This window comes from Lissotriton helveticus, chromosome 6, assembly GCF_964261635.1.
Source record: "Lissotriton helveticus chromosome 6, aLisHel1.1, whole genome shotgun sequence".
NCBI lineage: Eukaryota > Metazoa > Chordata > Amphibia > Caudata > Salamandridae > Lissotriton > Lissotriton helveticus.
The window spans coordinates 148530593-148546229 of record NC_136067.1 but is presented as its reverse complement, the minus strand read 5'-3'; the positions used below and the strand labels follow the sequence as shown (position 1 = coordinate 148546229).

At 43.9% G+C, this 15637-nt stretch overlaps 1 protein-coding gene across 1 annotated transcript in view; it reads right to left on the bottom strand.

Annotated features, from left to right (window-relative positions):
• Positions 1-2987: 2987 nt before the first annotated feature.
• Positions 2988-15637, bottom strand: part of PPP1CB (protein phosphatase 1 catalytic subunit beta) — a 297580-nt gene continuing 284930 nt past the window's right edge. Inside the window, exon 8 of the mRNA XM_078647507.1 lies at positions 2988-4907. Within this exon, the coding sequence (XP_078503633.1) occupies positions 4803-4907 (105 nt within the window). The 3' untranslated portion in view covers positions 2988-4802. The remainder of the gene's footprint in view (positions 4908-15637) is intronic.

The following is a 15637-nucleotide window of genomic DNA, read 5'->3' as shown; positions in this document are numbered from 1 at the left end:
CCAATGAAGTAGGGGCGTAGCTCCATACAGGTATGGACTGTATTTACAGCATTGTCCAAAACAGGCTTGGTACGGGGTAGTTATATAATATAGTGTTTCCGGGGTCCCGCGCATGGGCGGGAATATTCTAATGCTTATGACTATTGATGAGGATCCCCTGGAAGAGAAATATATATATGTATAAACCAACCTAGCGTCCTTACACAAATTATTAAATGGGCACAGTCTCAGAGGAACGACCACCGGAATTAAACAAATTAATCGGGGAGGAGCAGACTTACCAAGTTTGGATAGCAGCTCCTTGCGGAGTAGAGTTTCCTCTGGTATACGGCGGGGCGGGAAAACCCTGCAGTTGAAAACACAGAGGGGCTGGTCAATTTCAATAGTTCCCGACTCGGTAGCCGCCAATGGAGAGGCTTAGAATTCAGTGTAGGGAGATAGAAAACGGACTAGGGTCAAATCAATTCTAGAAAAGCAGGCGGCCATCTTGGAGAGGCAAATACGATCATCAACTAGAGGAATGAATAATTAAATCCTCGCTGGCATAAGTAAAGGAAACATGAACAAAACTAAAAAAAAAAAAACAATTAAAGGGGCCCAAAGATCATACAAGGCAGTAACAGCAATCAAGGAGTTAGCAAAATTACAGTCTATATATTAGACAAATAAGCAACCTGATTCCCAACAACGTCAGGGATGGGTAGCTAAGGTTTAAATACCTGCAGTCTCCCAGGGACAGTGTTCATTTAAGCTTTTGTTTACATAATTGAGAAGGTAGATCCAGAATACCTCTTTTCTTTCTAGACAAGGTAGGATCCTTTCCTGGAGTTGTACACATTTTTTCCAGGATAGACCATTTAAGGTCAGTTTCAGAGTGATCCTTCTGAAGCCAATGACTAACCAGGGGAGTTGAAACCTTTTTTGTTCGAATATTCGATTTGTGCTCCCCTATTCTCGGGTATAGACCAGGGTCATTATTGGTGTTTGGGTCAGTGTGATAATCCTCCCAGGGGTCAGTGTCCAGAGCCCTATCCTGAACCTCATCCCCATCCCAGTCTTCCTGTAGGTCAGGTCATGGTGGTGGTGAATTTGTGGGTGTGATAAGTTGATGGAATGTATGGTGGAGAGGTGTTAGTACCAACACTTTTCCTTTTGAGAGGAATGTGGTAATCCTCTGGCTGGTAGAGTTTCCGTTTTATTGGAAGGGTGGCATGGATATGTCCCGTATCTGGGTTTATCACCAGATTTTTCTGTTTGCGATCCAAAGGTGGGGCCTCGGGCCGAGGCTCTTTAGACGGAGTGTCTTTGCCCTTACTCGCCGGTTTCGGCTCCGAACTTTTTGGTGCCGAAGGCGAATTCTTCGGTAACGATGGGATCGTCAGAGAGATATTTCAGTTTGGGTTTCGGTGCTGGTTGGGCTTTGTGTTTCGGGGCCGGGCCTGAGGGCGGGGATTCTGAAACATTTTGTCTGTGCCGACCTTAGCCCGAAGGCAGGAGAGACCAGAGCCTTTTTCTTTGTTGAGGGGGCTAGGGGATATCTTTACTTATAGTACGCAGACCCGGAGTAATCTGCTCCTCTTCTTCCATGTCAGAGGCTGTACGTTTGGGAGCTCCTTTGCTGTTGCATCTCTTGACGTCGAGTCAGACGGTCACGAGGCGTTTTCTTCAATCGAAACGATTGACAAGCGTCGCAGTCTTTTTAGTCATGTTGTGGGAAAAGGCAGAGGTTGCACACTATGAGCAAGTCACTGCGTGGAAATTTAGCACAACACCCTGAGCAGAGTTTAATTGGCTTGGGGAGGCCCGACACAAGTTTTCCGATCGAAGTTGTTTTGAGACAATGCAAGAAGAATGGGAAACCGCGATCGATAACACTGTCGAGGGTAGAGGATTGCAAGTCGAAAGGGGTCTGTGAAACGGTGCCCGGAGGGCAGCAATACACATTTGAACCGGATGGCGGAAAAAAACTATCAAAAGGTGGAGTCGATGCCCATGTACACTATCACCAAAAAGAAGAGTCACCTACCTCGTGACTGGAAAGATTTCTTTGAAGAAAAACAAAGTGCAAACATCCGGACCCAACACTAGATGGCGAGCTATGCACAGCATGTGATCTACAGCTCACATGCCTCTAATATAGATATTACATTAATTGAATCACTAGGCTAAAAAATGCCTCCAAGAAGGAATTTTGTTTAGCTTTCAAAATGTACACTTTTCAGACAGGCACAGTTGTGTTTTGTAGATAAGCAATTACAGAAAATTCTTGTCCAGCCCCCCACCCCTCCCTAAAAACAAAACAAAGATCCCCTGGACATATTAACATCATAAGGATGATGCACACCAATGGTGCGCAATCTAAAAGTTCACAGGTTCTGTACAAAGTTTGAATTTGTTTTCCCCCAATAAGAATCACAAAGCCTACGATTATGCATCAAGACCAGGTTATTTCAATATACATTCAACAGATTTGGTATCCACAGCTTTAGTGCACCACAAAGGCAAAATGTAAAGAGGAAATATGAGGAAGCAAACAAGGGTGTGGGTAGGACTTATGTTCTCACCCAGATGTATGCCAAATACTTTTTTTCTGCACAGCCCAGTCCAGAAAATTCCATTAATCCTACAGTCTAGAAATACAAGGAACTGGGCATTAACAGTACAATTTGATGATTCAATTCCAGTTGGAAATAGTGCAGGAGGCGAATGTGTTAATTTGCAAATCCAAGAGTGCCTTTCAACCGTGTTTATTCTAAAATCCAGCTGCTTTACGATGAACTCAGTCCTTTTGATTGTAGAGTTCTCTGCCACTAGAACGAGGCAAAAGTGTAGCATTCTGTGACATCCTGAAAATATTTTAGTATTCCCTACCTTAAACCAACACTAAAATAATGTTTAAAGGAACTTGAGTGGTGTGTATAGACAACTATTGAAAAATAATCTGGACACTCAAATATGTTCAGAGTTTAAAAAAACATTACATCACATCAATTAGACAACCTTTATTAATGGAAAAAACTACATTTAAAAGATGACAAAAGAAAAACTGAATTAGAAAAGAATTCTCTTGCAAGAACTGTTACATCGCTTGTTATCTATTGCTTGCAGCGCCAACCATGCTTTTCATAAAAAGTAGCATTTTTTCCCAGACAATATGCAAGGAGTTTCACGATCATTGGTATACAATTGGAGTCAAATCTTAAGAACCTCCCAAAAAACCTTACAAAGTCAACAATGTTAAATAAAACAATTCTAAATATTGTATGCATTTTGCAACTTAGATCAACCTACAAGTGTAAGAAAAGTCTGTGCTAGGCCACTGTCAATCTCAACCCTTTCAAATGGACAACAGGAAAAGATGACTAATAAACTTGCAAAAGAACAAGGATTATTGCTACACTAGTTAAAGCCGAAAACAGAACGTGTATGTGAATTGAAAATAATCCACAGAATAAAATCACAAAATCCCACAATTACATACTGACAGGACAAGTGAAAGAATCTGCATAAATCCCATCTAAAGTAAACCTAACTTTCAATGGTCAATGTAGCATTTCATCACTGTTCAGTTGTAAAAATTAAGTCGGAAAGGGAAGACTGGTCGGACATCAAATAAAATGCCACAGTTGGTTCTGGTTGTGGTCTTTGGCAGAACGCAAGTAATGCCTATTTATGCAAACATCCTGGCGGATTGAGGGGGTGGGGTTGGGTTGGGGTGGGGGTTGAGGTGGTGGGCGGATACAAAGCCTCTTTGCCTGTTAGGCCAAGATTAGCTAAAATGTAAACGGGCAAAAAATCATAACACAATATTTACTAGAATTTAATTGACTAATACTTTGCCAGTTAACTGAACAAAAGTGATTTGCAAGGCTCTATTCTGCTCATTCATTGTGAAATATTTTAATATACAACATTGTTGCCTTAAGATAATCCCATTATTGAAGAGCAATTGACAGAAACAATACTTGTGATTTATATGGTCTCCCATTATTAAATTAATGGTACCAGCATCTTGGAAAGACTTCTCTTGTATAGTGGGTTTAATCCTTCCTGCCCTCAAATCCAATTTAGAAACGCCTCCGATATCCTGGCAGCAAAGTCAGCACAAAATATATTGGTCACCTGTGTTGTCAGTATCGTGGTACATCAGAAACTTTAAGAGGGTTGAAAGTTAACCCCTAAATAGGGGGGAAACTTTAAAACTGCTACATATTTAGAGAAAGGGACCACCTCGATGTGTGCTTGATGAAGTGGCCAACGAAGTCTCCTAACTGCTACAAGAAAAACTACAGTTCATCAACTTGAGCATTGGTTTTCTTAACATGTGGAGGGTGTACCCTGATTTCAAATTATTCTCCTTATTTAATGTTAGTTTATTAAAAATAGTCTGGGGAACCACCCAATAAAAACCAGTCAGATCTTTCCTTGCATGTTCTGCACACTTAATTCTTGAAAGAAAAAAAGCCATCTATTAGGGGCAAGACAAAGCAAAAATAATTGGACAAATCACAGGTTTCAACTAAGACATGGTTCAACTTTAAAGCAATGACAGTAGTGAATTTGCTAACAAATTAATTAGCAAATCTGTACTTCTGATGGGCAATTGAAATTCATATTTTAGAGTTATTACAATGCAGCATTGTACCCTTTTTGTTTGCTAGAAAAAAGCATAGGTTCCTTTACCCGTCTCTTTAAAGTTAAAGGTGTGACATTTTTAAGGGTGTCAAATATCTAGATGAGTTTACAGTGCACGCTTATGTAACATGGAGTTTTGTCTTGGACTTGGTGTTTTGTTCACGTCTTCACCTCTTTTTCGGTGGATTAGCTGTGCGTGGAGGCGTGACTGGACGTCCAGAATTCAATCCTCCATATTGATACTTTGCTTTCTTTTCAGATGGTTTCAGTATCTGTAAAAACATTTAATAGGCATAAAAAGACATTTGTAGGCAATACAAATTAACAGAAGTACGAACTCCTTTGAAAGTTGCTCAAGACAGACTCAAATCTCTACATGAATGCAATTTCTAATAAAAGTGACTATTTGTATTGTTACCAACATCTGAAAAACAATCAAAACAACAAAGATGAACATGACAGATTTTTGGGCTGTTTAGGACAGCCAACCAGTCAGAAACAATACCCAGAGGTCAACATTGAATAGTAGAACGAGCAACTTCCCTTCAGTAACGCTTTATCTGGTAGATACCATCTATCCGCAGATTCCTCACATTTGAATAATTCGGGGGGCGGAGGGGGGCGGGGGAGTAGTTTACATAGTGCAAACTATATACCCAAAAGTATCTGAGCACTTTACATGTGCACCAGTTGCGTTAGACACATTAGTTTTTGTTAGGTACAAGGAGATTGAGTGATTTGCCCAGAACACAGGATATTGAGCGTCCTTGCCGAGACTCAAACCAGATTCCCCAGCTTCGAGGTTGACCGCTCTAGCAGTTAGGCCACATCCTCCATGTACCAAGGGTCAGACTGATCTAGAAAATCTTGAGCTATATGTCTGCAGGGCCGTAGGTGGCATTGATCGGCTCCTCGTTGGCCACATAAGTGACATTGTGGTGCCCATATAAGCGAAATTCCAGCTTGCGGACATCAGTTTTTTTGTGTGCATATTTCCGCAACAAAAAACACAGAGCCACGTTAAAAAAACAACCCAACCAACAACAAAAAACAATGTACACTGTTGACCGGTGTGCAGAATCTAACTAGACCTTTTGGGGAAGAACCTGTTCGCAGAGCGGGGAGGATCGGTGGGCTGGTGAGAACTCCGCGGTTAATCTCTCTACCAGATAAAGCTTTACCGCAGGTAACTAACATGTTCATCTCAGGACCAAGCAGGCAAAGTGCTGGTTACACAGACCTGCCTGTCAAGGCAACAGCGTTTGGTAAAAGTAAGCAGAACGCATCTCTATCCAATAGCCACCTTGGAAACTTTAGCACACAGAAGTGCAGACATCTCATATTCAGGCAGCGGCAAACAGAGAGCAAAGGCTCTCCCCACAATTGGAAGATACCCACGTACCTACCTGGTAGATATCCAAAACAGCTACCCAGAGCGCTAACGCAGTGGTGGTGGCCTTGACCCTAGTGGAATAGGCTTGTAAGCCCTGAGACAGTTGCTTCTTTGCTAATGCATAGCAGATCTCTATACAAAGCACAATCCATTAGGAGAGGGTCCGTTTCTGTGCAGAAAGCAGGCAGAGTGATGCTTTGACCTCTGATAAGAGTTGCAGAAATGGGATTCACCTGGCATGATGAAAACTACACCACTAACTTAACTCAATGGCAGGCGTAGATGGTCTCGGTAGAGGGGCAACCAACTGCCAAGATAACATCGTAGACTTTGGGAGGAAGACCAAAAACCTTTAACTGTCGCTGCTAAATCTCCATGCATGAAGGTACAGAGCATGCAGGTTCAGAACCTTGCACTGCTCCACTAGACTGACTTGAGCCCAGTCGGTCCTCATCTTTCTATGAACTAAGGGCAATAGTAGTATCAGTGGGAAAGCATATAGGAGTCCCGAGGTCCACTCACAAGCAGAACGCATCTCTATTCGAAAGCCACCTTGGAAACTTTAGCACACAGAAGTGCAGACATTTGATATTCAGGCAGCGGCAAACAGAGCAAAGGCTCTCCCAACTCTTGGAAGACACCTTGCACCACCAACAGATGCACACTCCATTCATGATCCACTAATGTAGTAAACTGGCTCTCTATATACAATACCAAAATGAGGTATAGTGTGTATAGAGTCCAGGTGACCACAGAGTAGGCAGAGGTTAAAGTTTGTAAGAACCTTACTCTCTATTTGTGGTAGAGTGGTCGAGCAGTAAGGCAGTATCAGAGGACAGTGTTAAGCATTTGATGTACACAGTCAGCAAATGAATTCACACACTCAAGGACTTAACTCTAGACCAATTGTTTTTGTATATGAAAAATACTGTTTTATTTTAAGAACCAAGGAAGCCTGGCACAGGTAAGCATTAAATACTTTACAGTAATAAGCAGCTGAATGAGGTGGAGGAAAGTGGTATTCAGGGTGCTGACAGATTGAAGTCTGATTCTCTCTGAGCTCATTCGGTTCTAAAGTGGCAATGTTTACAGGCCTTTCAGACCATTATTAAGGGATACTGCTATTTAAAGGTTACAGTGGGACTTCAAACATGAGTTGAGGAACTTTCATTCAGTAAGAATATAGAGCGGATAATGGATAGCGCGGTGGCGGATATGACCAGGTGGAGGCAACTGCCGCTCACCCTATTGGGTCGGGCGGCAATGTACAAAATGATTGTCCTCCCTAAGTTCCTATATGCGCTCCAAAATGAATATTACCCACTCCCGGCCAAGACGATACCCAAAATCCATGCGGACCTTCGTACTTTTCTATGGCTGGGGAGGCAGCCGCGAGTAGCCCTGTCGACGCTCCAACGCCACCAATATAGTGGGGGGATTTCGCTCCCCAACCTAGAGGCCTACTACTGGGCAGAACACCTAACACAGATAAATGATTGGATGCACGCCCCGGCGGACCACCCTACCTATGCGTTGGAAAGGTTCAAAATGTCCACCAAAAACTTATTGTACTATCTCTACGGAGGTGTGGTGCGGGTACCGCTTCTACCGGCAACGGTAATCACACTGAACGCCTGGACCAAGGCCACAAGGCGAATGGGATGGGAAAGGAGACCTACCCGACAGACGCCGCTATGGCACTGTCAATGGTTAAAAGAACTCAGTAAGCTGCGCGGCTTCCGAAGGTGGGATGACATAGGCATATCAACTATCGGGTATGTGATTGCTAAGGGGGATCTGAAGTCCTTCCAGGTACTTAAGACTGAATTTGGGTTGCACCACACACAACTCTTCAAATACACACAGTTGAGACATGCGTGGAGGGCCCAAAATATCACGCTCACGGAGATACCGGAATATGCACCATTGGAGGGTAGGCTGCTTCAGGAACAGATCATGGGCCAGGCGGTATCCCTCACATATAAAACTTTGACAAATAATATGCTAGGCGACTTGGCAAGGCTGAGGAGCATATGGGAAGCGGATGTGGGAGAAATGGAAGATCTGGACTGGGAGATTGTCCTAATGCACCCCCGGGAGGTGGCGATCAAATCAAGACTACGCCTCATCCAGCTGAATGTGCTCCACAGAACCTATTTTGATAGGGTATGACTCCTTAAAATGGGGAAAATAGAGGATCCGACCTGCCTTAGATGCCGTCACCAACAGGGGGACTTCTATCTAACTATCTGGGCGTGCGACAGAATACAAACATATTGGTCCCACATATTCACGGAGCTAGGGGAGGTCCTAGGGGTGACTGTCGCAAGACCCTAAATTGGCACTATTAGGCATGACGAACGAGGTGGACCTGCCACGTCCACTGCTTATCTTCCTAGTACTCGCATTGGTGGTGGCTAAAAGGTACATTGCAAAGTACTGGGGGGGGGGGGGGGGCAACTGAAACGCCTGACAGAGGAATGGAGGAGGGGATTGGACTTATATATGGCTGCAGAAAGAGTGACCTATAAAGCAAGAGGCTGTCCCAAAAAGTTCCGGAGAGTATGGGCAAAATGGAGGCAATGCCATAGATTGGAGGGGGGGCAGTAAGGGGGGGGGGGCGTCTGGGGGGGGGGGGATCGAGACCACTACGGAACCAAAAAAGGTAACATTGCGGACCACGAATAGGCACACTACAGGGACATGGCGGTGGGCACGAGACCAAGAATAGGATGATGTGATGTTTGTGCTTTGTGGTGGGGGGGGGGGGGGGAGTATGCTGCATTTTATCTTGCCTGTATTGTTAAAGTTATGAACACAAAATGCAAAATAAACAAAAAGTTGCGCAAATGGCTGACAGTGGCTGAATGTTGACCCTACGCCAGGAGATGATTCTCTCTATACATATACTTCTTGATGCAACAATAAAAACAAATAAAAAAAAAAAAAACATGAGTTGGGGACAGATTTAAGCATTTGAATCTATTTAGGATCTAATTCTGGGGAACTCTTTCTGAAAACCTTGGGATTAAAGACCCACCTGTTCAACTCTCCTTTAGGAGTTGCCACCCATTCATTCCTGCAGTCTACTTCACAACTTGCTTCAGCGCCTCTTTAGCTAGTCAAATGCTTAAGACCGTCTATAGTCCCATGTTAAATTGGTACACATGCAAGATACATGTGCTAATAAACTTTGAGAAACTAAATAGTTATTTACCAGTAGGAGCAGTTTTGCAGTTTTCTTGATTCATATGCTGTGCATTATTCTGTCATCTAGTGTTTGGGTCTGGAATTATCTCTATCCCATGTATAAGGACAGACTGCACCCATATGTTCTTGTGTGTAGTCGCATCGCCAGATTATTTGATTTATATTTTGGAATTTTTACCCCGTTTTGTCCCCATTGTTCCTGCCTGGTTGCATTATCTCCCATTTCTGGGGAAGCAGGTGGGTTGCATGTGAATCCAGAAAACTCTTTAAGCTGCAAAATGCCTCCAACTGGTAAATAACCAATTTGTTTTGCAGCTTGCATCCTTTTCTGGATTCACATGCTGTGAATTAGATTATGTAGCGGTATCCCTTTCCTTGGATTTGTTGGGATGAGATGAACAGTTTGCCAAAAGGTGCTGCAGTAATTTTTGCCCCACTTGTGCTTCCTTGCTCATTTGAACACCCACCCATGAATGTTTTGCAAATGTTTTTGGGGATGCCAATGTTGCTGCCACGCAGATTGTGTCAATGGGTACTTTTGCTAGGAACGCTAACTCTGCAACCTTTTTTCTTGAGGGTCCCTTTGGGTAGGGTTATTCCTTGCCAAGTCACAATTTGTGTTGCTTCTACAATCCATTTTGAGATATTCCCTTTAAGGCGACCCTTTGGTTGATTTTACTAATGATACAAAACTGGTTTCCCTTGCAAAACTCTTGTTTCTTACAAATAGTATATTAAACCGCTCCTAACATCCAGGGTTGTTGCAGGGATTCTGCGCAAACACAGAACTATCCATAGGATTATGGGACCTTAGTATATAGGGACTGAGTCATCCTACTACCTTAGTGCTCATGAGCCCAGGACAGACTAGCTATAGAGTCTCACTTACCCTCTTACTCACTTACAGAGGAATAAGTGATTAGACACCCCAGAACATAACACTCCTGACTCTCTCAGGAATCGTGGTAACAAGACTCCCTCAAGGTGGGGCAAGTCACGCCTATACTCAAGAAACCTACAGCTGATCCGTCTGACCTAAACAATTACCGACCCATCACCAACATCCCCACCCTGGCCAAACTGCTGGAGAAATGTGTCCAACTCCAACTAACAAAACACATTGATCAATTTGACCTCCTCAACCCTCATCAATCAGGCTTCCGAGCGAAACATAGCACGGAAACAGCTATGACACACATAATTGATGACGCCCTCCAAATTCTTGATCGAAATGAGTCCTGCCTCATCCTTCTTGACCTCTCTTCAGCATTTGACACGGTCAAACATGAGAACTTGCTGGAGCTGCTAAGCACTAGAATGGGTCTATCTGGAACTGTTCTCAAATGGTTTTCTTCCTTCCTTCACAACCAGTCTCAGAAGTTCAAGATCGACAATGTGCGATCTACACCTGTGCCTGCAGATCTAGGTGTTCCACAAGGATCCTCCCTCTCCCCCACACTGTTCAACCTCGTCATGGAACCGCTCGCCACCTTGCTCCAAGCATCCAATGTTCAATTCCATATGTACGCCGACGACACACAACTTTACCTAAAGCTACAATCCCCGGAAGATATCAATCATCTGAACTCCACTCTTATTAACACTCAATCTTGGCTGGCCGATAATCACCTCAAACTAAATGCTCTGAAAACTGAGTTCCTACTCATCTCACCCCCGGCGAAAATTTCCACCACCCAAACCTGGCTCAATCTATCAGCACTCAATGTCCAACCTACCATCGTGGATTCGGCGAAATCCCTAGGCATCACACTTGACGCCAAGCTCAACATGCAGCAGCACGTTAGCAAAGCCACAAAAGGAGCTAATTTCCAAATCAACACACTAAGGAAAATTAAACCTTTCCTCCCTGCCAAAGACTTCCAAACTGCTGTACAAGCTATAGTCATCCCTCGAATAGACTACGGAATGGTGGCCCTCAGCGGACTCCCGCTATCCACAACAGCACCCTTAAGGGCCTCCCTGAACGCTGCCGCGAGACTGATTACTGGCTCAAGAAAACACTCGCATATATCCCCAGACTTAAAGTCCCTAAAATGGCTGCCTTTTGAAGCTAGAATACAGCTTAAAATTGCAGTTATGACACACGCGGCCGTGCACCACAATGCACCCAATTACCTCGCTCAAAAGTTGTCTATATCAGGAGGTTCTAGATCCAATAGAAGTACAAAAAATCTACTCCTGAAACCTCAGATTCCGGAAAGAGAAAACATACAAGCGCTCCTTCTCAGGAATGGCACCCAGGATCTGGAATGCGCTCCCTCCTGAAATCAGGCTTATCTCCTCCACTGCACTCTTCAAGAAAGAGGTGAAAACCATCCTTCTGGCCAAGATCTCCTGAACTTTATAGGTACAGGATTAGAGACTCTGCATTGCTCTGTATCTCTGTCCACCTGGTCCTTTGGCACTATACTCCTACTTGATGGGGGACATTATTACGCTACCCTCTTAATACTGACCAATATATGATACACTTTGGTATACTGATTCACTCTCCCGATGCCCCCTCTCAGTGTTCTCTCTACACTAAGTCATTGGTTTGTATATTGATATGCTTGATGTATGTTATTTTTATCCTACTATGTCAGTGACTATTATACTGCTTCCATTATCGCTGTTCACTACTACGTCCCCTACCCTGTCATTGTGAAGCGCTCTGATATCCGTAAGGATCTTGTTCGCGCTATATAAAACTTTGAAAAAATAAATTAAATAAATAAATAAGACACACCCTTTCGCTCACACTTTTGTACTTGTCCACAATAAGATCTGAGAGAGACACAAACAAGTTTAAAATATTTATTTTAACTAACGTGCTCTAATATGCAGTATATGTTAATTGTTATGTTAATTTGCTTGTATAGCGCATGGCTACCCCAGCAACGGGGCATCCCAGCGCTTATGGACATAGCAGGAGATGCAGAAACACGGCCAGTGAGAAAAGCTAGATAGAGGAGAACAGCCAAGTTTTAATCTGTTTTCTGAAGAGCATGTGATTCGTGGTGGCTCGAGCCTTTAGGGGGATCGAATTCCATAGCTTCGGGGCTAGGTAACTGAAGGAGCGGCCACCAGCTCTACTTCTCCGAATTTTGATTGTGCCAGAAAGGGATAGATCCGCTGAGCGGAGGGTGCGCGTGGGGACATAGAAGGTACAAAGTCCCTGCAGAATTCGTGGACCGGAGCCATACAAGATTCTATGAGTAATACATAGGGTTTTAAATTGGATGCGTTGTTTTATAGGCAACCAGTGCAAGCGTCTAAGAATCGGGGAGATGTGGCAGGTTTTAGGCAAGGCAAACAAAGTACGGGCAGCCGCATTCTGAGCTCTCTGTAGTCTGTTAATCACTGTCAGGTTAGAGCCCAGCATGAGAGCATTGCAGTAGTCTAGATGTGATAAGACTACCGCCTGGACTATGACCTGACGAGTGGGAGGCTCAAAGAAGCCAAGAATGGATTTAAGAGCACGCAAGCGGCCATAGCAGGTGCCCGCCACTTTTTTGGCATGTGACTCTAAAGAGAGTGAGTTGTCCAACATCACACCCAGATTTTTTACTACCTCTTAGGAATAGGTGGAGGTCCACCAATGATGGTTCCAACTCTGGGTTTCCTTGCCTATGACAAGTACCTCTGTTTTGGAGGAGTTTAACTGAAGACAGTTCTGGGACAGCCAGTTAGAGATGGCCAAGATGTCTTCCTGGAATTTGATTTGGTCTAACTCAATGTTCTTAGAGATAGTGAAAATAAGCTGAGTATCGTCAGCATACGATACCAGCCTAATTCCACGATCTCGTGCCAGCACTGCCAGGGGGCGGACATACACATTAAACAATGTGTGGCTAAGCGCAGAGCCCTGCGGGACCCCATACATAGTATACATGCAACAATAAGCAGAAAAATGCATGACAGAGGGTGATTATTTGTAATGACCAAAGAAGGGTCAGGTGGCCTAAGATAGTTACTAATGAAAGGACTCAGTCCGATATTCGGAATATGGTCTTAGGCTCATTGTCAAACCTTAATGGCTGTGTAACACAAGTGGACCTTAATGATCAACTTCTAGGTATCCACAATGAGCTTTTTAGGGGCCTCAAAAAGTATTTTATTAAATGCCTTCCAAATAATAAGGATAAAGTGCTGAGACCCAAGTCATGGTTTAACAATGTTTGTAAAAAGGCCCAACAAGCCCTCGTGGTAGCTAATACATCCTGATCTCCTGATACTATTAAAAGCTGTAGGGCAAGTTATAAAGCAGCACAGTTCGACGCGAAGAAATCGTGGGAGGAAGACCGCTGGAGGGAGTTGCTAAAGGCATGTGATGGTCGCAACATGACCCAATTTTGGCACCTTCTCAAATGGGGGAAGTGCCCGCAACTACAGAAACCCAATAACCATGTTGAGCCTCAGCATTGGGTCAGCTACTTTGAAAACCAATTTAAGATGCTGGATGGGAATGCCAAGGTTGTTCTGCACCCTAGAAGTGATGCTCCGTTGGTATTTACACACAGTGAGGTTGAGTCCGTGTTGAAAATGATTCCAAGTGGAAAAGCCCCTGGGCCCGACAGCATCCCTGCAGACCTTTTTAAGCATGAGCCTGCTATATGGGCCCCATATATCACTGTACTAGCTATTGCCCTAGCTAGTGGCGCATCGGTCCCAGATTCTTGGTTCGGAGTGGAGATCTTACCGATCTATAAGAAAGGCGACCGCTCTGCTCCGGCCAATTATCGTCCGATTAGCCTAATAGACGCGTTGCAGAAAATATTTGCCCGCCTAGTACTCGGGAGAATCCAGAGTTGGATGACCGAAGAAGATATCTCAACCCCCCTCCAGGCAGGCTTTCGGTCACATATAGGGACCCTGGATCAGGCCTTCCGTTTTGTACTCTTGTATTGGAAAGAGGTATTGGCTCCCACCTTATTTTCTTTATTTATTAATGGTGTGGTCCATTATTTTGCTAATCACCCGACTGACGCCCCAATGCTCGCTGGCATGAAAGTCCCACTGCTCATGTTCGCGGACAACACTCTGCTTATATCCAAGACGAGACAGGGATACAACTAGCACTGTCTCGTTTTGAGGTGTTTTGCCGCAAACATGAGCTGGAGGTCAATGTGGGAAAAACCAAGTTTATGGTGCTCCATGGGTCTAGGCCGGTTAGAGCAAGGGTCTTTATGGGTGGTGATCTCCTGGAGCAAACATCAGTTTTTACGTATCTGGGAGTTACCTATAGTGACAAAATGAGCTGGAAGCCCCATATTGATATGTTAGCCTTAAAACATACTCAACTAGGTGGTGCACTGATTAAAGAGCATAGGCAGTCTCACTAAACCTATTGCCACCCTTATTAAAATGTATGGCTCAAAGATTCTGCCCGCAATCATGTATGGTGCCGAACTGTGGGGTTTTAGTAATTTGTCTCTTATCACCGTTGCACAGAACACATTTTTGAGGTCTGCGGTGGGACTACCCCAATCTTCGCCATGTATTCCCCCTACTTGTGGATTTTGGATGTCAGGCAGTCGAGGATGTGGCAAGGTTTAGACCCCATGCGTTTTGGTGACCTCTATCACTCCTGAACTTTCTTTATACGCCAAAGCTATGCTAGAAGTTAAAGGGCTGGCTGGTTCTTATAAGATCTCCTGGCTGGCTGAAATTAAATCCCTATTGACACGTATGGGGATGGGGGAGCTTTGGGCTAATCCTGATACAGCTGTGTTTTCCTCCAAAAAGATTTATAGTACCGTGTACTGGGATATGATCAAAACTAAGAGGCTCTCGTCCCAGTTAGGCAGTTCCCTGACAGCAACCTTCCTTGACATTAAGGACGATCCCCGCCTGGAAGAGTACTGGGACACTATTACAAAGCCACTAGATCGTAAACTGTACCACCAGTTCAGAGTAGGCTCACTACCTCTACGCTGGTTAACCAGTAGATGGAATCCTGCTAGCAGTGATAAATGTGTATTTTGTATAGATCCCATCGAAACCACCGATCACTTTTTATTTGTCTGTCCTGCATACCACCAACCTAGGCATGTATGGATTAAACCTGTGTGTAGGCTTATGGGCACAAGCCCGGCACAGGTGGCAAGTAGAATTTTGAGGAACGACACTACTGAAGTAATTGTAATCAGCGTTGCAAAATTTCTGAGCTGGGCATGGGTCCTTCGGTTAAAAAAGTTAGGCTCCCGCTTATAGGCTAAGTGATGTTATGGTTACCGGACCCAAGGAGTTAGTGGAGCACAATAGTAGGTTTTGTGGCTCATATTGAGATTCTAAACAAGATTGTTTTTAAATATGTCTAAGTCTATTGCCTAGTGTACATTTAATCCTATTTTTAGCTTATTTTAAATATTTAAGTGCCAGTGTAGTTCTGGTTTT